The sequence below is a fragment of the Orcinus orca genome, chromosome 7 (genome assembly GCF_937001465.1).
Source record: "Orcinus orca chromosome 7, mOrcOrc1.1, whole genome shotgun sequence".
Taxonomy (NCBI): domain Eukaryota; kingdom Metazoa; phylum Chordata; class Mammalia; order Artiodactyla; family Delphinidae; genus Orcinus; species Orcinus orca.
Window position 1 is genome coordinate 107103027 of NC_064565.1, and position 24890 is coordinate 107127916.

General features: G+C 37.5%; 1 protein-coding gene across 1 annotated transcript; it reads right to left on the reverse strand.

The window, feature by feature from the left end:
• Positions 1-3113: 3113 nt before the first annotated feature.
• Positions 3114-17305, reverse strand: CCDC195 (coiled-coil domain containing 195). Its single transcript, XM_049711919.1, has 3 exons — positions 17044-17305; positions 11996-12242; positions 3114-3278 (listed from the first exon to the last, which is right to left on the reverse strand). The coding sequence occupies exons 1-3, from the start codon at positions 17303-17305 to the stop codon at positions 3155-3157; spliced, it is 633 nt and encodes a 210-aa protein (XP_049567876.1). The 3' UTR covers positions 3114-3154.
• Between the last annotated feature and the right edge of the window lie 7585 nt (positions 17306-24890).

Here is a 24890-nt window from a genome sequence, read left to right on the forward strand (position 1 = left end):
CAAAATGTTATTTTAAAGACCAAGAACTTTCTAGGTGTTTCATAGAGTGAATTTTTTCCTACTTAGATAGTCTTGCTTATTCCCCTTATCTTTCCATCAGAAATGAGTTTCTGGTCTGAGATAACTGTGTGAATTAAAAATCCTCAAGACTAAGGAGGAAAGAAAGGAGGAAGGGTGAGTATTTGGAAATTAATGGAAGGAATTAGGGACAATTTTCATGAATGAGTAAAATTAAGACTGATAACTGTGTTCCCTAAAGAAGAGGGGTACTGTATCTTTTGGAACACTCTTAATGAAAATGTATACGGTCTTCATAAAATGGTATTGAGCAGATGGCAGAATGAATTTGTTATCATTATTGAGAGTAGACTTTAAATTGGTCCTCACATTCAGACGTCTCAAGCATAAGAATTTTGAGTTGACCTGCAGGAGGAGAAATTCTAATTAAAGGAAAAGGTAAAATGAGGAGGTATTTCCTGAAGGTAAGCCTGAATGCCACAGAGAATTATCTTTTAGCAAGACCTGGACAGGAACAAGTTTAATCTCTCTCTGAGTTCATGGAGAATTGTGTTTCAAGATCGACTTTCAAAGTAGTTTTAATAATGTCAAAGTACTAAGTATGTATGAGACCGGATAAATTCAGTCTTCCTTTTCTCACGTTTCAGAAAACTAATTGTGAGTAGATTATTGTAGTCGTGAGATGTTTTGACTGTCTTACAGCGCTAATGATAAAAGCAGGAATCAAAGAAGAATTAAAGCTACAACAGGTCTTTTATTCACTCCTGTATGAGAAAGAGTATTTTTCAACTACATGCTTTTTCAAACACAGCTTGAATAAATGAACATTTCTCTGCATTGATATTTAAAAATTAAGTACTACTGCAGGCGGCAGAACTGTCTCTTAAAATAGGACGATAATTGAACATTATATGTGGTTTACAATAACCACATAGTTCTCTCTTATACTGCTTTATCATATTTTTTAAGTTCTATGGGTGATGTTTTCCATAATCAGAAGGTACTACTGTACTTTCCTTTTTATTTTGATGGTAAAAACATCAGGCTCAATGATCGTGCCTTCCTGGATACTTCGAGGTTCCTAAGATCTGTTTTCTAGAGGGTAAACTAGAATTTGGACTAAGGAATAAAATGAACTCCATAATGTTTCCCATTGTCCCTCTACACAGCAATTTTCTGGTTAAGTTTATTCTAGATTCACAGCTGAGGGAGTAGAAATAGCTCAAGGAAATCAGAGCAGACAGAATTGGGGTGCTGGAAAAGTTGCCAGGGCCAACCATTTGATTTTGAACACATTGTTTATGTTTTCCTTTGTTTCAATATCTTTATTTGTTAAAGGACATTTGCAGGAGACCAATTTATGAAAGCAAATAGCTCTGGCAGATGTTGGTGTACTTTGATAATAGATTGATGTATTTGTTAACTTTTGGCTTTCATCACCCACAGAGTTATGAATTTCTGCCACTATTGGCAGTGACAGTGGCCATTAAGAATTCATCATGGGGAGGTTTCTCTTCCTTCTTCCTCTTTCTCTTTTTCCTCTTCTTTCCAGGTAAAGTACACAGCTCTGAATGCTAGGGAAGTGTCTTGCTGTTCATCTTTTAGCTGATGACTCATCAACTTAACCAAGAGAAAATCAAAAGCTAGAAAACACAAAAGCTAGAAATCTCACATATAAGTTTTTACCTGGTATCTTAAATCTGGTCTTTAGACAAGTCGTATTTGGTTTTCACAATGTTTTAAAAATTGAACATAATGCCAGTATTTATGAATCAGGAGATTTTGCATAAAAATCCAGATTTTAACATCCATTGGACGATAGACCATGTGACAATGGAGTGTCCCCTTCCCCACACAGTCTCACAGGCATGAGTAGTTGCAGCCCTATGTGGATGGGGTGTGCATATGCCTGTTCTCCAGAGCCCCCCCCCCCCCTCCTTTCTATCACTTGTCTGTCCCTGCTGGACATTTGAGTTCCCCTCTTTCGTATCTTTCCCCTCTGGCTGTAACCTTGCCCTATTGTACACCTGTTAGAATGCTGAGAATATTGTTAATCTTAAATGAATATCATAAATAAAGGAAGCATCTGACCCATTATGTGACTTTTACCTCAGGGTATTCGTTGATTCATCCATTTCCCTTCCAGGAGTCTGTCTTGTGATTATTAAAGACCTCTCTTAGAAATAGACTGGACCATTCATACCCTTTCCTTGCTTCCCTGCTTCTTCAACTTGGCATCAGATCTGGGGCACCCTATGATTCTTAGTATTTACAATAGCGGATAGTAATCATAGCTGTTTAAGACGTCACCTGGGAAGGCTTGTTTAAAATGTGAATTTCTTGTCTTGTTCCTGTCTGGAGCCCCCAGATCTGCATTTTAACACTCTGGAGATTTTAACATTAAGATATTTGTTTAAAAGGCATACTGGTATTAGAACATGATTGCTGTAAACTTGGAGGAGGAGATGGTCTCTTGACTAGAAGTTCAGGATTTGAGGGAGTTCTGAGGTTTTCAACCCCTAAGTAATAATCATTTGAACCTTTTCCTCTCTCCTTCCAACCAGGATGAGTGTCTTTGCCATTAGCCAGCCCACAGTTACTCTGAGCCCACAATATACGCTGTGGGAGTTTGCTGTGTTTGTGTCTACATGCCAGTAACACGGGATATTAAAAGACCAAGTGAGCTTGTGTCAGTGAAATATCAACACACAAATTAACTATAAGGATAATCACTGTGGCTTCTATGTTATAATCAGAAATAGAACTTTTTTTCCTAGATTTGTTATAGTTTCAACTGGAGAATGACACATAATGGGAACAGCAGCATTTCCTGATAGCATAGCACAGATACAAAACACTTAGCATGCAACTTAATTTAATTACGTTTAATTGCTCACATGCTGCATAGAGAGACTTCCACAGACACTGTGCACCCATCAACAACAACATAAAGTAATGGCTTCCATTTCTTGGCCAAGTCCACTGACAACTCTATTGACCCAACGCCAAATATTTGTATATCTCACTGAGCATCTTGCCAGAGGTCTTTGCAGGGGAAGACATTGACCCCGCCAGGCCTTGGTGTTCCCACATGTTGGAAATCAACTGTTTCTTAAATTTCACCACCTTACGTATCCTACTCTGTAATGGTACTTAGCTGGTTTGTGGTCTGATTTGATGAGCATTTCAAAGAACTTGAGTTTTTGGAATATGAAGACATGTTCATGGGTAACAGGAAACTGACTGTCTTTATCTTGTCCCTAAAGAACGCAGAATAGGGAAAGAGAAATAAAACGTTTTAGTGGGCCTTTATGCAAAAACACTTACTATTTCTACAAAACATTTACTATTTTTGCAAGTCACCAAATATTGCTTAAAGTGTTAAAGGTTCACCTTAAATATATAATAATTTTTTTTGTTTAGTTGTTCAATAATAATGCATGAAAAAAGATTGGAATTGGCCTTTTGATTAAACCCAGTGAATAGCGCTGATAAAACTAAAATTTAAAAATTTTGAGGCAGGGTCTGTACGTCTGAGGATTATTAGCTTGGCGTTTAAAGTTGGAGAATATCATGTTCTCTCAGGCAAACGGTCCTGCACATCAAAACTCTTCAGTTGAAATGAAGAAGAAATTTGAGGGAATTAGTTTATAATCCCAATCAATTTGGAGTTTGCATTAATGGAATATCCATCACACCTGAGCAATAAGGGGAGAGAGAAGTGACAGCAATGACCCAGTGTTACCTGAGGGATTAAATCTTTTCATTTTGCCCACTTCTCCTTTCCTCTTGAACAGTGTTATATATAATTTTGACATAAACCAGGATAAAGTTCTCCCAGGAATAAGTCTAAAGAACAGTGTTTAAAATTATTGCCTTTTCTCTAGTTTTGATCTCTCTCTCTCTCTTTAATTAGATAAGACCATAATTTCACTGAATGGCATTCAGTGGCCTGTATCTAGGGGAACACATCTGCTCCCTCCCTTGGGAGGAAGGCCAGTAGTTCTATATGGGATCAATAAAATAATAACTGCTCTGCCACTTAGCAAGCATTCACTTGACTATCCCATTTATTCTTCACAAAAACTATGAGGTAACTGCTATTATGATTCTCTTTTTACAAAAGAATAGAGTACAGCACAGCTCAGACTAATAACTTTTCCAAGACCATGCTGTTTGCAAACGATGGAGTTGGGACTTTAGCCATCTGATTCCAGAGGCTGTCTTCTTAACCACTTTGCTTAGGAAAAGAAGACAATGTATTTATTTTAATGTGTCTGTTTTATCCTATCAGTAAAATATCATTTCTAAGTTTAGTTGTCCATATGGACCCTTTTCCCTAATCTTTTCAACAGCCTGAGGTTTTTTTTTTTTTTTTTTTTTTCTTGAATGCAGGAGGAAAAGATTGGGTTTCTATGTCAAAATTAGGGAAAAAATTAAAATCCAGTCTCTAGTTTCTGGAGATCATTGGTTCTTAGAAATATTGACATTGGCATTATTCCATAAAATACTTTCTTGGTACAATAATAGAAAAGTTCATGAGCAAATTAGGTACAATGTCTCACTGATTTGAAAGCTAATTCAAACACATTGGTTCTTGATAAATCTTTGTTAAGAGTCTTTGAAAGCTATTAGAAAGGAAATGAATTTACTCCAAAATTAGAGGAATAATGTAATGAGTTGTTACTTTACTAGTTAATCCCTGAGAAAGTAAAAGACAAAATAAAAAAGTACTACAAAAAAAAAGCTTAATTCCTGTTCAGCAGTTCTCTGTATCTACTGGGTTTTATGCCAACCCAGCTGTTGATTTTAAGCCATTACTGACTTTCTTGCTTTAACACAATTCTACAATTGACTCAATCTTTCAAATTAAAGTAGATTCCAAATTAGAAATGGATTGTGTTCTAATAATTTATTCATTGGCAGCTTGGAAGTTGGAAAACATTTTGCTTCAGAAAAATAATACATTATAAACATTGGCTAGGTCCCCAAACTACCATAGAAAATAATATAAATTGAAATGGGAAAATTAATACCGCTATATTTCCCAGTTTAGCATTGTAGGTCTGTAAGCCTGTAATGGTTTAAGTGCAAAAACTAAAGCATTATAATACAGGCACTCTACAATTATGAACTATGTAAACACAAACCTGGAAAGATATCCATTAAAATCTCAGTGGTGGTTTTTCAGGTAATGGGATTAGGGAAGATTTTCCTTTTTATACTTTTTACATCACATTAATATTTTATAATTAGCAATTTAAAAAATAATGAACATTTAGTGCTTTTATGTAACTGTATATTATATATACATAATTTTATTTAGACAAAGGGTACATCTCTGCCTTTCTTCCCTCCTCCCTCTTTGAAAACACATGGCCATTGGAACACAGTGGTTGGATATACACTTCTTGTTTCCATATCCCACATCTGCTCTGTCAACAGATCTTGTTGGCTCCACCTTCAAATGTTTAGAAACCACATCCAGTTATTGCCGTTGGCCAAGAAATAATCATTTCTTGTCTAAATTATTTTTTTAACCTTAAACATGGTCCCCTTGCTTTCTATATTGTTTTTCTATAGTCTTTTCAAAACTGAGCTCTCTCTCTCTCTCTGTCTCTCCATATATATATATATATATATATATATAAATGAAAAGAGTATATTATGCATCCCAATTCACTTAGAAAAAATCCAGAATCATTGGAAAGGAGTGAAAGACCACCCTTAGCTCTCTGCCTTCTCTCTCTGTCTGGCTTCTTCCCTTCACTGCACTCAGTGCCAGCCACCTTGCCCTTCTTCAAACACCAGTCGTGGGCCCACCCAGGCCTCTGGCATTTGCTGTTCTCAATGCCTGGAGAGTGCCCCCGCCTACCCACTCCAATCCCCTGCTCGTATCCCCAGAACTCTCTCTCTCCCTTCTTTATTCAAATAGTGAGGTATCTTCTGGCTACGATATAAAAAATTTCAACAATGCTTGCTCTTCAAACCCTTCATTTTTCCTTTGATTGGTTTACTTTTCTCACCATCTAACATAATATATACTTCCTGTATTTTCATGTTTATTGATCATTATGTTACAAAGGAAAAAGCTCCACATTGGCAGAGATTTTTGACAATTTTTTTCCTGCTGTATCTTCAGTGCCTAGAATTCAGCACGTAGTAGTACACCCTTAAGATGTATTTGCTGAATGAATGGATGTGGGTAATGAAAGCATAAAAAACAGTGAAAGGATAGAAAAAAACCTCATGGTTAACACTTGCCCCTCAGGAGTCCAGGGGAAGAGAGATATAGGGCTTTTCTCTTTATTAGTAACATTTTTTCTTTTATATATAAAAATATCTGGATAAAATATGATAAAACTCTTGCAGATGAATATATTGATATTTGTAATATTAGGTTCTGAATGTTTATGTATTTTGAAAATTTTCATAAAGACATATTTTAGTAGCTTTCCAATAATTAATGGTAAAGCACATATTCCTAGCATTCCATAGAAGGACTTTTATGATGGATCCTGCTAACTTCTCCATCCTCACTGATTTCCCTACTTTTAGTTTTCTCTGTAGTCATGATTTCTTCTCTCTTCTTGTCTTTTTTGCTCTACTGGGATGACCTTTCCATTTTTCTTTGCCTGTCCTTCCTGACCCAGGTTCCTCTCTCTGCTCCTATAATAGAACTTTCTACAAATGAAACACAGTTTTCATGCTGCCTTGTAAAATTCAAATAAAACTGGCTCAACCTTTGTATCCCACATCCAGTGGGAAGTCCAGTGTTCTCTCCAATATTTATGAGAATTCTTGCAGGCCTATTAATTATGGTTACCCTTTGATTTGATTTCCTGCCACTGATGAATTAGATAACTCATTCTCTCAACAAATATATTTGTTCCATTTTCTCTTCCCCAGATAAGTTAATCGTGAAACCAGGTCCCTATTTCTTGATTTTCCTCCTTCTCCTCAGAGGAGACAAATGTGTATACACTTTTTTTTTTTAACATCTTTATGGGTGTATAATTGCTTTACAATGGTGTGTTAGTTTCCACTATATAACAAAGTGAATCAGCTATACATATACATATATCCCCATATCTCCTCCCTCTTGTGTCTCCCTCCCACCCTCCTTATCCCACACCTCTAGGTGGACACAAAGCACCGAACTGATCTCCCTGTGCTATGCAGCTGCTTCCCACTAGCTATATTTCTTTTTTTTAAAAAAAACTTTATATTGGAGTATAGCCAATTAACAATGTTGTGATAGTTTCAGGTGCACAGCAAAGCAACTCTAGCTATCTATTTTACATTTGGTAGTGTATATATGTCCATTCCACTGTTTCACTTCGTCCCAGCTTATCCTTCCCCTTCTCCGTGTGCTCAAGTCTATTTGCTACATCTGAGTCTTTACTCCATTCTTGCCCCTATGTTCTTCAGACCTTTTTTTTTTTTTTTAAGATTCCATATATATGTGTTAGCATATGGTATTTGTTTTTCTCTTTCTGACTTACATTACTCTGTATGACAGTCTCTAGGTCCCTCCACCTCACTACAATTAACTCAATTTCATTTCTTTTTATGGCTGAGTAATATTCCATTGTATATATGTGCCACATCTTCTTTATCCATTCATCTGTCGATGGACACTTAGCTTGCTTCCATGCCCTGGCTATTGTAAATAAAGCTGCAATGAACACTGTGGTACATGACTCTTTTTGAATTATGGTTTTCTCAGGGTATATGCCCAGTAATGAGATTGCTGGGTCATATGATAGTTATAGTTTTAGTTTTATAAGGAACCTCCATACTGTTCTCCATAGCAGCTGTATCAATTTATATTCCCACCAACAGTGCAAGAGAGTTCCCTTTTCTCCACACCCTCTCCAGCATTTATTGTTCATAGATTTTTTGGTGGTGGCCATTCTGATTGGTGTGAAGTGATACCTCATTGTAGTTTTGATTTCCATTTCTCTAATGATTAGTGATGTTGAGCATCCTTTCATGTGTTTGTTGGCAGTCTGTATATCTTCTTTGGCGAAATGTCTATTTAGGTCTTCTGCCCATTTTTGGATTAGGTTGTTTGTTTTTTTGATATTGAGCTGCAAGAGCCACTTGTAAATTTTGGAGATTAATCCTTTGTCAGTTGCTTCATTTGTAAATATTTTCTCTTATTCTAAGGGTTGTCTTTTCGTCTTGTTTATGGTTTCCTTTGCTGTGCAGAAGCTTTTAAGTTTCCTTAGGTCCCATTTGTTTATTTTTGTTTTTATTTCCATTTCTCAGGGAGGTGGGTCAAAAAGGATATTGCTGTGATTTATATCATGGAGTGTTCTGCCTATGTTTTCCTCTAAAGTTTTATAGTTTCTGACCTTACATTTAGGTCTTTAATCTATTTTGAATTTATTTTTGTGTATGGTGTTAGGGAGTGTTCTAATTTCATTCTTTGACATGTAGCTGTCCAGTTTTCCCAGTACCACTTATTGAAGAGGCTGTCTTTTCTCCATTGTGTATTCTTGCCTCCTTTATCAAAAATAAGGTGACCATATGTGCGTGGGTTTATCTCTGGGCTTTCTATCCTGTTCCATTGATCTATATTTCTGTTTTTGTGCCAGTACCATACTGTCTTGATTACTGTAGCTTTGTAGTATAGTCTGAAGTCCAGGAGCCTGATTCCTCTAGCTCCGTTTTTCTTTCTCAAGATTGCGTTGACTATTTGGGGTCTTTTGTGTTTCCATATAAATTGTGAAACTTTTTGTTCTAGTTCTGTGAAAAATGCCATTGGTAGTTTGATAGGAATTGCATTGAATCTGTAGATTGTTTTGTGTACTATAGTCATTTTCACAATGTTGATTCTTCCAATCCAAGAACATGGTATATCTCTCCATCTGTTTGTATCATCTTTAATTTCTTTCATCAGTGTCTTAAAGTTTTCTAGTACAGGTCTTTTGTCTCCTTAAGTAGCTTTATTCCTAGGTATTTTATTCTTTTTGTTGCAATGGTAAATGGGGGTGTTTCCTTAATTTCTCTTTCAGATTTTTCACCATTAGTGTATAGGAATGCAAGAGATTTCTGTGCATTAATTTTGTATCCTACTACTTTACCAAATTCATTGATTAGCTCTGGTAGTTTTCTGGTAGCATCTTTAGGATTCTCTATGTATAGTATCCTGTCATCTGCAAACAGTGACAGCTTTACTTCTTCTTTTCCGATTTGGATTCCTTTTATTTCTTTTTCTTCTCTGATGGTTGTGGCTAAAACTTTCCAAACTATGTTGAATAAGAGTGGTGAGAGTGGGCAACCTTGTCTTATTCCTGATCTTAGTGGAAATGCTTTCAGTTTTTCACCATTGAGAATGATGTTGACTGTGGTTTGTCATATATGGTCTCTATTATGTTGAGGTAAGTTCCCTCTATGCCTACTTTCTGGAGGGTTTTTATCATAAATGGGTGTTGAATTTTTTTGAAAGCTTTTTCTGCATCTATTGAGATGATCGTATGGTTTTTCTCCTTCAATTTGTTAATATGTTTATCACATTGATTGATTTGCATATATTGAAGAATCCTTGCATTCCTGAAATAAACCACACTTGATCCTGGTGTATGATCCTTTTAATGTGCTGTTGGATTCTGTTTGCTAGTATTTTGTTGAGGATTTTTGCATCTATGTTCATCAGTGATATTGGCCTGTAGTTTTCTTTCTTTGTGACATCCTTGTCTGGTTTTGGTATCAAGGTGATGGTGGCCTCGTAGAATGAGTTTGGGAGTGTTCCTCCCTCTGCTATATTTTGGAAGAGTTTGAGAAGGATAGGTGTTAGCTCTTCTCTAAATATTTGATAGAATTCGCCTTTGAAGCCATCTGGTCCTGGGCTTTTGTTTGTTGGAAGATTTTTTTTTTTTTTTTGCGGTATGCGGGCCTCTCACTGCTGCGGTCTCTTCCGTTGCGGAGCACAGGCTCGGGACGCGCAGGCTCAGCGGCCATGGCTCACGGACCCAGCCGCTCCGCGGCATGTGGGATCTTCCCGGATCGGGGCACGAACCCGTGTCCCCTGCATCGGCAGGCGGACTCTCAACCACTGCACCACCAGGGAAGCCCCCTGTTGGAAGATTTTTAATCACAGTTTCAATTTCATTGCTTGTGATTGGTCTGTTTATATTTTCTATTTCTTCCTGGAAGGTTGTGCCTTTCTAAGAATTTGTCCATTTCTTCCAGGTTGTCCATTTTATTGGCATAGAGGTGCTTGTAGTAATCTCTCATGATCCTTTGTATTTCTGCAGTGTCAGTTGTTACTTCTCCTTTTTCATTTCTAATTCTATTGATTTGAGTCTTCTCCCTTTTTTTCTTGATGAGTCTGGCTAATGGTTTACAATTTTGTTTATCTTCTCAAAGAATCAGCTTTTTGTTTTATTGATCTTTGCTATTGTTTCATTCATTTGTTTTTCATTTATTTCTTCTCTGATCTTTATGATTTCTTTCCTTCTTCTAACTTTGTGGTTTTTTTGTTCTTCTTTCTCTAATTGCTGTAGGTGTAAGGTTAGGTTGTTTATTTGAGATGTTTCTTGTTTCTTGAGGTAGGATTGTATTGCTATAAACTTCCATCTTAGAACTGCTTTTGCTGCATCCCATAGGTTTTGGGTCGTCGTATTTTCATTGTCATTTGTTTCTAGGTATTTTTTATTTCCTCTTTGATTTCTTCAGTGATCTCTTGGTTATTAAGTAGTGTATCGTTTAGCCTCCATGTGTTTGTAATTTTTACAGATTTTTTCCTGTAATTGATACCTAGTCTCATAGCGTTGTGGTCAGTAAAGATACGTGATATGATTTCAGTTTTGTTAAATTTACCAAGGCTTGATTTTTGACCCAAGATATGACCTATTCTGTAGAATGTTCCATGAGCCCTTGAGAAGAAACTGTTCTGTTGTTTTTGGATGGAATGTCCTATAAATATCAATTAAGTCCATCTTGTTTAATGTATCATTTAAAGGTTGTATTTCCTTGTTTATTTTCATTTTTGATGATCTGTCCATTGGTGAAAGCGGGGTGTTAAAATCCCCTACTATGATTGTGTTACTGTCAATTTTCCCTTTTACGTCTGTTAGCATTTGCCTTATATATTGATGTGCTCCTATGTTGGGTGCATAACTTAAAAGCTTTTCCACAGCAAAGGAAAACATAAACAAGATGTGTATATACTTTTGATAGGGCGTAACTGGGAATTGGGAGGTAGAAATGCAGATTGTGGAGTAGGGGAAGTGATGCTCTAACACAGTAGTGCTTGACAGTGACAGTCTTGTTCTGAAAAAGCCCTTGGCTTTACCCACTACAAGGGCCACTGGCCAACTTTCCTCTTAAAGATTCCCAGACTACTTTTCAAATATTTCCTCAGTCCCTCCCATTTGCAGCCTGCTCATAACTCCTTAAATACCAATTCATGTGTTTTGCAGAACAGGTCAGTTTCCTCTTTGTCTCTTGGCCTGTTTGGCTTATGCCTAAAGAGTCCTGTCTTATACTCACATAAGCCCATGAAGGCACCTTCCTCCACAAGAATAGTTCTTTCTCAGAGAGGAATTCTCTGTTCAGCTCCTAATGTAACTGTGTCTTCTCCCTGAGACGCTCTTTATTGCAGTGTTCGGTTTACTTGTGCGTCTTTGTCACTAAGCGAAAGCTTTGAACATAACATTTAGCTTTTGCAGGATCTTGGATCCCCAGCGACCAGCTCAGAGTATGATAATTAATGCTTGATTAGTAAGTGAAGACTGATGGTTCTCCACTTATTAGAGGCATCTATTAGAGGGTACCATTTGATCTCACATAAATTTCTTTGTTTTGGTTCTCAAAACAGACATAAGTACGATGGAAGTTATCTTGGCATAATAGCCTACTTGGTTTTATTACTTCCACTAGATAAGACCTGACTTATCCAGGAGAACGTCTCAGTAGCCATCACAGCATTCAACTATAAACTATCTTGAGGCAGATTGTACATTACCTGCAATCAAAACCATGCTTGGGAAAGGCTCTTTGGCTGGAACCATTGCTGGTAAAAGAATCTGGGGCAAACATCTTTTCTTCGTTGTCTTGCTTCTTAATTGAAGAACATGCCAGTGATTTGACTGTTCTTTGAGCTTCTAGAATTCCACAATTTGGATGTTTTTTCCCAGCTTTCCAAGGATCATTTGCAGCTAACAAATGAGTTGGTGAGGAAATGGAATAGCGTCTAACAATCATGACATTGCCTGTACAGGAGACACAAAATTCAAGTTTAAAAATTCTACTTTTAATGACATCCACAAATGGAAGATTGTGTTGGTAGTAAATACTTCATTGAAACTAACTAACCAAAGCTGTTGTTTTTAGATTATTTTTTTTTGCATAAAAGACATTCATTCATTGATTTATTTTGCAAATTATTGAGTGCCAGCCATGAGCTAGGTGTTTTTTTAAGAGATGGGGTGTGGGAGTGAACAACACAGAATTCTTGCCTGCATAAAATTCTCGTGTGGCTGACAGATGATAAACAAACAATATATGATAAAATTCAGATAGTGGTAGGTTCTAGGAAGACAGATCAAGCTGATGAGGGCTAGGGGATGGAGGCAGATGAGGAAGGGGGTCTGGAGGCTATTTAAATAGTGTGGTCAGGGAAGACCTTCCTGAGAACATAGGATATGAACAGAGAGCTGGACATATAGAGATAATAAAACACGATTTTAAAATGCAAAGAACATGAATTTCTAGACATGCAGTTCTGGAAGTTCTCCTCATTCTAGAAGAAGGTGCTCATCCACAGCCCCTCATCACTTGAATAGCCACAAATAATTGAACTGGCTGCTCCCAACTGTCCTGAAATATGTGTGTTGGCTTTAGTTAAGACAGTTGTTATGAGGATGCCTGTCGAATGAGAGATGAAAGCAAGGCAGACACATGGAAAGAAGTAAAGATGGCTTGGGACTTCCCTGGTGGTCCAGTGGTTAAGACTCCGCCCTTCCACTGCAGGGGGCATGGGTTCTGTCCCTGGTCGGGGAATTAAGGTCCTGCATGCCACAAGGCACGGCCAAAAAATTAAAAAAAAAAAAAAAAAGAAGCAGTAGTAAAGATGCCTTCTGTGGGAAACAGGAGTTCTCCTGAAAGAGATTGAGAGATTTATGGCTTTAGTTTCTGAGGGCTTCCAACCCAAATTCTGTCCATAAGGGTCTGCTACTTTCCTTGAGGTAAATCCTATCTCCTTTCCTTGTAATGAAAGCACCTTGAATAAAAGAGCTTTATTCTAGGGAGTCTTGATTTGTCTGCGTCTCACTTCTAACACTGTGCTAACTGACCTGGGGCCTGTCATTCAACCTCTACTTAGACATCTGGCTATTACCCCTGGGGTTAATGACACTGACCTCAAGGGTTAGTTTCCATTTTCTGGAGCACTTAGTGAATGTTTGTTGAATCTTTATTCTTTCTCATCATAGCTTTGTCATTAATGAGCATGAAAGTATAAGAAAGTGCAGCATCGTGTTTAGGTTTTCAGAGGGCTGGAAGCACAATTTTCTCTTTTTTAAGTTTGTGGCCGGTGTCTGCAGAACACAGACAGCAAATTATATAGCCATTACAAAAAGTGGAGGCTGCCCTGGCTTTTCATAGTTTGGAAGAGCAGAAGGTCATTTTTTTTCTTTTTTTTTTTTTGCGGTACGTGGGCCTCTCACTGTTGTGGCCTCTCCTGCTGCGGAGCACAGGCTCCGGACGTGCAGGCTCAGCGGCCATGGCTCACGGGCCTAGCTGCTCCGCGGCATGTGGGATCTTCCCGGACCGGGGCATGAACCCATGTCCCCTGCATCGGCAGGCGGACTCTCAACCACTGTGCCACCAGGGAAGCCCAGAAGGTCATATTTTAAGCAAGAGTTTGTGGGGGAGTTTAAGTTCAAATCTATCTGAAGTAATTAACTGCAAATACTATTCATAAATTATCTTTGAACACTTCCTTTGGCCATGATATATCACTTTTATAATTATCTAAAAACAGGTTTCTGACTATTGACAAACATAAAAGTTTCTGTTTAAGTGGATTATAAAACAATATCTCTATACCAAATGGTAGGAAAGTACAACAGAGGAAATTATATTTATAATAGCAAAGTTTATTGTTTGGGACCTTTACTCCAGCTTGACAGATCAGCATATAGGCTTTTGGTTTATGTCCCTGGATCACAAATAATCTGTATCCTTTAGTTTCTTATCAATAAAAGGGAAAGAATATTCCACAGAGCATCACAGGGTCATTAGCACCAATTCGAAGATTGCTTTCAAATGCACTTTATTTGCCAGCAAAGGGTATGAGCAGATTGAAAGGAATGCTGGAGTTTCCCTGTAAAGAATTGCTTCTTGCGTCTTCTTTGTAGCAGATTATCTCTTCCCTAAAAGAGCCTAGGTGAGGTTGCAAAGAGCAGGAGGGGTGAGGGCAACATCCCTGTAATGGACGGGTTGGATTTCATACCTGCCAAAGGCTGGCACACTCTTACATATATTTCCAGGAGAATTTAGTCTCAAGTGATCACTTCCAGGCCTACCTTAATTGTTCCTTCTTAAAGTGAGACACACTTCGGATTTCATATCGTTCCTTCTCAAAGAATGGGTTTATATTATTTTGTTTTCAGGAGGATCAGACAAGCTGCTTGATCTCTCTGGGTCTTGTAGCCTCAACAGTAAGAAAAGGGGATGAGCTCTAAATCTCCGCCCTAGCGGCACATTTCTAGCATTCTGTTGCAAGTAGGAATTTTGATTGATATCAGCAATATCTTACTGACTGCTAATAAAAAACTTAAACTTAAGTCAAATAATATTTTTCCGACCTATCCAATGATATGATGACAACTGCTACCAAGTAACTCATGCTGAGTCTTACTTGTGCTACCTCATTTAATCGTCTCAGCAGCCCTATGAGATAGATGCTATCACTTTCTCCATTTTACAAATGAGGAGAGTGATCATAAAACATGTCACATTCATAGAGTCATAGAATTTTATAGCTGGAATAGGCCTTGGAAGGCATCTAACCCATTCATTTTTACTTGATAATGCTAAGATCAGGAATTTTATGTGAGCTACCCAGCACTGACCAACTATTACAAAACTGGTACTACAACCCAGGTTTCTTCATGCTCAGGCCAATGTTCCTTCTACTTATATCACTTTCATAATAGAACATCACATGTAAGACACACATAAGTATCACTTAAATTAACTCAACCGGGCTTCTAAGCACAAATTTAAATCATATTTCCTTCTTTGTTTTGTTGGTGCAACTGGCAAGAGTTCCCCAAATGTCACCAAATGGTTTTCACTAGTCCTTTTCCAACTTAATGCTTATATTCTTATTGGAGGTCACCATTCAGTGGCTGAAAATGTATATTATCAGTTGTGTATTTAGCTCTTAATAATATTCACACCTCCTTTAAATTTGATGGCATTCAGGCCCTGAATTCAGGGTTTAAAGGGTAATACTCTTTGTTCTTTAACCAGTTTAATGCTTGTTTTAGAATAGCACTAGGTATACTGAGGCCCAAATTACTTTTGCATTAGGATAAACATCATGAAAAATAGATTTGAAGGAGTTGTTTACCTTTGGAGTAAGGCAGTTGTTTTCAATTGGGAGAAATGTTGTCTTCCGGGTGACATTTGGAATGTCTGAAGACATTTTTGATGGTCATAACTGAAGGGGGAGAGGCAGGTACTACTAGTGTTTAGAAGCCAGGAAAAACTGCTGAACGTCCTTCAATGTCCGAGACAAACTGCTATAATACAGAGTTATTCAGTCCAAATGTCAAGAATTCAGAGGTGGAGGAAGCCTGGGGAAGGATATACTACACATGTCCATATCTGTTTTTTTTTTTTCACCAGGAGAAGGTCTAACTTCCTTATAGGTTACTCTTTCAGTTTTACTAAATAACCAACAGACAGAATAGCTCAGATGCAGAGTTGTTCTTGACAACAAGGGAAAAGACTGTGATTGGAATCTGTACCCAGCTTTGAAATACAGGGACCCATACTAGAAAGAGACCTCTTTAACAGAAAAAAACCAGCTGGCAATAGAACATGTCCAATTGTCAAGCTGTTCAGCGCCTCTAAATGGCATTGCCTGAATCTTTTGACAGAGGATATTAAGCGCTTTGAGTATTTAATTATGTATATCAATTTTATTTGAAAATACTGTATGTAGGCAAGCACTCATTTAAATGAAGAATGTATTTTTTCACTCTCCTGATTTCTGACTTAATGTATAATCCTCACAGTCAAAATTCTTTCCCATAAAGGGTGAGAGATTTGATTCTTTTAGAATATATCATTGCCTTTTATTCTTGAAGTCTTCAACCTGTATAGTAAGTTGAATTATGTGCAACACATGTTCATAAAGGACAGTAAAAATTTTGTAAAATACGGATAAGAAATAATACCTACCATTTGTTGTGTGTTTGCCAGGTGCTATACTAAGCACTTAGTTTATCATTAAAGTCAATCCTCACAACCATGTAAGATAGGTACTATAACACTTCCAAATGAACAAAATGAAGGTTAAAGATTTCTCAGAGCTAGCTCTAAATCAACTGGCTAACTGGTGTCAGATCACTGGCAACCGTATTTGTCTGATTCTAATATCCATATACATAATTATTATGCAATACTGTTCTAGGTTAATAAGTGAGCACGCCATTTGACACGTACCCATTTGGTGTTCCATTATGTAGCATTTAAATGCTTGAAGTCAAGAAAGGAAGAAAAGCATTACTTTTAATATGACTGATTTCCACAAATCTGTCATCCTTATCTTTCCAGGACTATCTGGAGATAGTTTCAATGTTGTTAAAATATGTTGCTTGAAGATGCTAAAGAAATTTTTTCCCTAGGGATTCAAAGCTAATCTACCAGGAGAAAAAGGATGGAACTCACCACTGTAATACCAAATTACGCAGTTATGTGAGAGGCACAATAAACCTACTATTTAGGAGATATTTGCAAAGGTGGACACAGCCCAAAAGAGCTATGGACATACGGTACCTTGGTGTTCCCTCACAGCTGGGACCGTACCAGTGGAAACACCACCATGAAGGGCTGCTGGAGATTGTCCAGGCACTTCTGCAAGTTTACTGAGGTCTGTGACTTCCTCCTCCTTCTCATCTCCTGATTTTCCCCCTGAGCCTGGGGTTCTCTGACTACTTGAAGTCAGTTTCATCCGGAGGGCCTGATTCTCTTTCTCCAACTTATTGATCTCTGCCCGCATTTCCTGGATAACTCTCACGAGCTGGACATTTGCTTCCATTGCCTCTTTTCAGGTCGCTCTGGTTTGTTCCTTTAGGGAGACAGATCAACATTTGCTCATGAACCAAATGCACAATCTACTCAGTGGAGCAAGTTGATCCCGCCCATAAACCTTCCTGAACAATAGGTGTCACTCTTCTCTATGCCATCTTTCAGCATCTGGGGAGTTAGGCTGTCTAGGGAGGTAAAGGATCTCCATGACTTATTCATTCTGGGTTTTGTTTTTCAGAACAGAGCTTTTCTTTGTATCTTTCATTTCATATCAATCCACAGTTCTAGAATATTGCTTTGTGTCTGCAGAGGACACTCCAGAAATTTCCAGTGAGGAACAGAGTTTCTTGCTTCTGTCATGAACTCACCATCCTACCAGCCACTCAAGTTTTTTCTCTGTTGCTATTTCTGGGATCAGACGTCTCATAGAATCACCAACTGGCACGAGCACATCAAAACTGGCACATAAGAATTATTTCTTGTCGTCTCTGTAAAATATATCATAGTTCTGTACTTTTTGGGTAAATTATTGATTTTGACACCTCTTGATTAAGGGTAACTAGCAGAGGAAGTCATATGAATTGCAGTGAGATTATTTAAATGAGATGTTGATAATTATACCTAAATCCCTTAAGATAACTTCAAGGACCAGATAATTACTTCTCAGTAGGTTTCTATCTTATAAGCATTTTTGCTGTTATTTGGTTTCAGAGTGTTTGCTTGGGCAAATACTGCCCAGAGCTATTTTGGGAATGTAAGAAGATACAGGTTAAACATTAATCTTGAATGAGAAGAACACGCAATAGTTAACAGCTTTCATTACCTATTTCCTGAAGAGGTTTCTTTGTTGGGAATGAAAAGTATGAATCTTAGATAACATATTCTCTATAACCACTTGGAAATTCAATTAATGTTTAAACATGAATGTCTTTTTGCAATAGAGTAAAAATGATCAGATAATTTTTCATGGTGATAGTTTTCCCTGCGCATTTGTTCCCTTATGTTTTTATGTGTATTGATGTGGTTTTTTTGCTTATCCTAATAAATAGGATAGGCAGGTTGATTGATCCAAGGCCGTAGGTGAGAGTGATTGGAGGAAGTATTACTCCTTTTTTATTCATACTGAATTATTATATGTATTTAAATTTTATGAAGTGTTTACTAAAAAGTCAGTCTAAAAAAACAATGTGGCTGTTTTGATATACTACTTCTATTTGTATTTAAATGAGTTTCAGTAAACCTTTGTGTGCCAAACTGGCTAGAGGCTATAGAAGTGGCTGTGGAAATATGGAATATGGAGTAAGATGAGTCTTAAAGTTCATCCAGTCCAACCACCTACCAGATATTCAAATCTGTTCCACAACATCTCTGTAATGGATTATTGACCCTATATTTAAGTATTTCCCCTGTAGGAAAGTCCCCTTCCTACCAAGGTATACTGCTTACTTTTTAATTAAAATTATTTACTTGGCCAAAAATTGGCCTCCATGTAGCTTGTTTCCAGTTCTCTTTAGAGAGGTGATGTGACAAGCCTAATCCTTGTTTTAATGAAAATTCTTATTCCATCATGTTCCAATGAGTCTCTATTCACCAGAAGGAACATCCCAATTTTTTCAACTGTTTGTCAGCTAATGTGGGTTCATGGACCTTGGTCTCTCTCTTTGAATATGTTTCCATTTGTAGAAAGGCCTCTTGAACTAGGATGTCCAGGTCTAAATGCATTCTCCTGAAGGCATCTGACTAGCCTGGAGTATACTGGCATAGCTTCTGTAAAGTCTTCTGTAGAAAATATTCCATAAAATTGGGCAGTGAAGACCATTCTTGAAATTGTATTCACTGCAACAAAGCAGGAATTGTATAACTGTTGAAACTGACAAAATAGTTATTATTTATAGACAATTTGATTGATATCTATAAAGTCCAAGGAAGTGAATAAAAATTTTATTTTGTAATCTACTCCTATGTTACAAAATAGATATTTAAAAATCAGTAGTTTTCCAAAGTACTATTAATAACTATATAGAATAAAATAATTGAAAAGTATTCCACTAACAATAGGCTCCCCACCTATAAAATCACTCAGGAATTGTCTTTAAAAAGTTTGCAGAAGAAAATCTAGTATTTTACTGAGATAGAAAACTTAAGAAAATGGAGAATATGCTCTTGGTGAGAGGACTGTATATTTTAAGGAAATCATAATTGAATTTCTAATTTATAGGTTTAGTGAAAGCACAAATTCTTTTTTTAAAAAAGAAATTGATGAAATCATTCTAAAGATCACCTGGAGACAATAGGCTTGAATTATGTGAAAATGAAGCGTATTTGTTGGGTCTTTGCCTTATTAAGTTATTCAATAGAGTATGAAGCTATACAGATGAAAACAGCAAATACTGGTGAATTTGCAGGTAGGACAAAGTTACAGATAATTCCTAGAAGAAATAGAAATGGCCAAAAAATGTGAAAGAATCTCAATATCACTAGTATTTTTGCAAATTAAAACAATGAAATGTTTTTTTTGGAAGGGGCTAACAAGCTAGCAAAGATTTGGAAAAATGAATAAAATTAATGCAAATACTACTAATAAATGACATGTCTTTTTGATAAGCAGTTTTACAATAAGTATCAAGGATATTAAAAAAATTATTCACTGTAGACCTTTAAATTCTACCTTCTAGACTCTACCTAAGAAAATAATTATATTTAAAGATTTTTATAAAAGGATGCTCATTGTGCATTACTTTAATAGCAAAACATTGGAAATAACCTAAGTGTCCAAAAGAGGAGAATAAATAAATAAAATATGATAGAGCCTTAAAACATAATAGTATTCTGAAACTGAAAATGTTGAGTGAAAAAGTAGTATATATTATAGAGTAAAATCAAAACCATGTAAAAAGCATTAGAAAGAAATGCCCTGAAAGGAAAACAATTCCTATCTCTTTGTGGTAAGATTTTGGATGATTTTTATTTACCCTTATATGCTATAAGAATTTAAAAAAATCCTATAGTTACATGAAAGATTTCCATAATGAAAAAAATAGGTAATAAAAATAAATAATGTGAAAGAAATTTATTTAAATGATTCTGACATTATTACATTTTCTTGGGACTTTGTTGATGTTTGATTAAGTCAAATGGCAATTAAGTCAAATGACTAGTGAGAACTGGAATTTTTTTCTTACCAACTTAGCTTTAGTCTTTAATAGTTGTCATAGCAGTTTTAAAATTTGATATATGAGTGAAAGGTGTTCAGAATTAGTAAATTTTTATACAAATGCTAGGATTGATGGTTTTATAATTACTCATGATTCATTTCTAAGGGTGTGGATGGATGTCTTGTGTAATGGGACAGGCTGGGCTCAGAGAGTTCTGCTTTAGGAACTGACTTGTATAGTGGGGTAGACGGGGTATTGGGTCCTATAAGAAGGGCGGAGAAGTGGTGAGTGGGGTTGAAGGAAAATTCCAACAGCATGCTCTGGGAAGTCCAAATGGCAAGAGGAAAAAAGTGTCTGAAGACCACGGCAGTAGCTGACAGGTAATAATCCAAGCAAGAAACTTGCTTGGGGATCCAGGCTGAAGGATGGCATAGCAGGGCGTTGTTGGCATGTAGAAGAGCTACGGCCACTGCCACTGTGACTCCCTGATGGCACTTTAGGCCTTTTTCTTGAACTACCAAAATCAGGACTGTGAGCCCTTTTTCTAGAGCGGGGACCCTCAGACCCCTCAGCGTCACCTGGGAGTGCTTGCTTAAAATGCAGGTCTATAGGCCCAACCCTAGACCCGTTGGGACTCTCTTGTGGTAGATTTGGTAAATCACATTGTAAGAAGCTCCCTAGATTATTCTTATGCATACTAAAGTTTTACGACAATCGTTCTAGAACAGTAGCAGAAATTAAAAAAAACAATAGAAGTAAAATGGAAGCCACATACATCATTACAAATTTTCTAGTAGCCACATTAAAAAAGTAAAGAAAACAAATTAATTTTCATGTTTTCTTTAGCACAGTAGCCCCAGGATATGATCATTTCAGCATGCAAATAAATATAAAAATTGCTAATGAGATATTTTACATAGTTTTTCTCACGCTGTCTTTAAAATTCAGTGTGCATTTTACACTGAGAGCCTGTCACAATTCAGACACTAATTTTTCATTGGAAATACTTGATCTGTATTTAGATTTCATCAAACTGACAGTTGAAAAGGTACATTTGCATGCCCAGGTGGTTCCAAACAAACATACTGAGACACGCTTGGGTATCAGTCAGTCATCTGTAGAGCAGCCTCAGTGATCCTCCAGTTCAATGGGAGTAGAAGGCAAGTCCCCACACGGGTCACCCATGAGGTCTGATGTGATCCTGTCTTTGGCTCCGCTCTGATTTCATCTGCTACCACTCCCTTGCTCCACCACTCTGCCCTAACCCCAGTCACACTGGCCTTTTTGGTTCCATAAACACTCCAGACACATTCTTGCCTTACGACCCTGGTCCCAGCTGTCCCTGTGACTGAAAGTGCTTCCCCTTAGATATCCACACAGCTAATTCCCTCATCTTCTACACCAGCTAGTAAACCTCATGCCTCCAGCCTCCAGCATGAGTTGACACTGTGGGAATGGAGTCAATCTTTGGCTTTTCCCACATTTGTGGGCAAAGGTTTAAAAAAGGAGCTCGAACTGCATTAGCACATCTGCTTTCCAGAGAATGGAGGGTTGGCACCAAGTGTCTTCCTTCCATCCATCTCAAATAGATGATGACACATCATGTCCTTTTTCTGGACATAAATTAGTGCCTTGCTAGAATATGGTGTGTAGGGTTGACATGTGGCTTCTTTATCTGTCAGAAACTTCAGTTTAATTCAGTGACAGAGGATGGGCAAGGTCAGATTAGAACTCAGGGATTTTGACTGCATTATCATCACTCGACCATGTGTGGAGGTACCCAAATGCCTTACCCTCTAAGACATAATAGAAAAATGTCACTTACATGAAATCTTGTCTCACTTTTCAAGCAGGCATACACTCTGCTGTTATAAATTATTTAAGCAGCTGCTCAGAAATTCTACTTTTGCAGCATTTGCTGAGAATTCACTTTGACCTTGAACTTGATATGTAGCTATTGTCACAGTGATTTCCCCGGTGACCGGAAGCATCTGGTGTTGCCATGGGCCCAGACTCAGGAGTGGATTTGACAGTCCGCCTTCTCGTCGTCTTTTTGACATCTGAGTACCACACAGTGGCAGAGCAGTCATGTGGAAAGGAAGGAGGAGATGAGAAGTTTTTGACGGGCACAGCATCCGTGAAATGCTGACAAGCTTATGAGAGGGATGTTTAAGAATGCCCTGGGTCAACTCAATGCCCTGGGAAGTGATGAGCCACTTCCCTGTTCAGCCAGATGTGAGATGAGCTTGGCTTGGCCAGCTTTGTGTGCACGAAGAGACTTTCATGGAGAAAATTATGAGAAAGAACATCCGCCGTCTGCATCCGCCGTCTGATAGACGCCACTGTCCTGTGGTAGGTTTCCAATGAGAATAAGAATTTCAAGGTTTCCCTGAAACTGGCATATGTGCAAGAAATTTGAACTGATATAGTGGACAGGGCAGAGATCCTGGGTCCTAAGGACCTAACTCCTACTCTGCCACTATCTCATTATTAAATCTTACTCATAAAATAAAGGCGGGTAAAATAAATGAATGATATGAGGTGAACAACTAGTCAGCTCCAGCCATCGATTGCCATGAAGAAATGCACCTCTACTGTTTCTAGTTCTTTAGAATTTCCGAAAGAAGTTGGAATCCAGATATCATGAGAGATCTTTACACTTTTAAAGATGGGCAGCTAATTCAACCTTTCAAATATATTGTACAGACCCAACAAAACATGTTCGAGGGAATGGATACACTTTCTTGGTTTCCAATGTGTGTGGCTTCCAGGAGACAGAGTCCTTCTTCCCATGAGAAAATAAGGACCAGAAAAGTAATATAGCTTTCCAAGATCGACTTGCTCTAGTCAACATTTACTGAGGGCCAAGTTTAAGCCTCCAGCAGGATATCCTGTAAGGATCTAGCTTTATGTACTTTCAGCTGCAAGAGCAAGTTATTCCTCTTTTCTGAGCCTATATCTTTATCTGTAAAGGGAACATAAGGACAGTTATCTCCATGGGTCATTGTGAAGATTGAATGAATTTATAATGATAAATACTCAAGGGCTTTGAAGTTAGTAAGTTTTCAATACATGTTAGTTGAGTAACATCAGGTTTTAAAATTAAAGATTGCTGGTTGAATATTCTATCTGCTATCTAGCATTAGACAAGTAGGGAGAAGGCTTCATAGGGGAGGAGAGAGGGAGGATGGAGAGACATATGACTGCAGGAGAATGAACCTACCTGCGGGGTTTGAGTCTAGCCTTGCCCTGGGTACCTCTATATCTGCAGACAGTTCCTCTCTGCTGAGCCCCAGTATTTTTAGTTTCATTAAAATCCCTTTTGGAATTTATGGATCAATTAGGAACAGTTAGCATCTTTACTATATTGAATCTTTATTATGACATTTATTCTGATCTACTTCTAAGTACTTCAAGAATGCTTTGTACTTATGTCCATGAAAGTCTTCCACTTATTTTATTACATTATTGTTTCACTATCATTTAGCTCTAAATATTTTGTAATTCCTATTGTTCTCACCTCATTCATTTATTCAATGAATAGTTATTTACTTCTTACCATGTGCCAAGCCCCGTTCAAAGCACTGGACAATAGCTAGTGAACAAAAGAGATAGAAATCCTTACCTTTATGGAATGTATATTCTAGTTGGGAAGACAGCAAAGAAACACAATACGTAAGCAAAATGTAAAGCATGTGAGAAGAGATAAGGGCTTTGGAGAAAAATAAAGGGGCACAGAATGCCAGGTGAGGGCAGTGAGAGTTCAGTTTAAATTCATTTAAAAACAGAGCAGGTCGGAAAGAAGTCACTGTAAAGGTGACCCGAGGAAAAGGAGGGAGAAAACCTTTGGGAAGAGTTTCAGTCATGTGAATGGAAAGAACAAAGGCACTGATGGAACTGTATTCTTGTTATGTTTGAGGGCAAGATTTGGATGGTATGCGAAATAGATGTAACACAGAGTCTGGAAGGTAGCGGGGAGCTAGATTACGAGGGCTCTGTAGGCTACTGGGTGGACTTTGGCTTATATTTCCAAATAATAAACTTTTAAGATCCATTCTCATTTATTGTTATTGTTTATATATTTGGATTTGTTTCTATTTTTATTCTCTATTTGCAATTCTTTTTTCTTAGCTGCTATTTTCCCCTCTACCACTGTCATCAGATTGTTTAATAAACTTGCCTTAAGGTAACACAGATGCTGAAGAGCACAGCCTCTGAAAGCTCTGGGTTTGAGTTCTGGCTCTACCGCTTCCTAGCAATGTGACCTTGGGTCAGTTACCTAACTTCTCTGTGTCCTAGACTGAGATCTGTTGGAAATTCAGCTGTCAGCTGTTCTCTCATGGGGTGGTTGTGAAGATAGCTTCAAGCACTTCAAACAGTGGCAGCATATAGGAAATACTCAAAATGTGTTTGTTGCTCTTTTTGCTAGTTTGGAATCAA

Coding starts and splice junctions, on each gene's coding strand:
- CCDC195 (XM_049711919.1), bottom strand. CDS start 17,305: ATGGAAGCAAATGTCCAGCTCGTGAGAGTTATCCAGGAAATGCGGGCA. Junction 12,243..17,043: donor AGCTGTGAGGGAACACCAAG/GTACCGTATGTC, acceptor TCTCCTGTACAG/GCAATGTCATGATTGTTAGA. Junction 3,279..11,995: donor AAGCATGGTTTTGATTGCAG/GTAATGTACAAT, acceptor TGCGTTCTTTAG/GGACAAGATAAAGACAGTCA.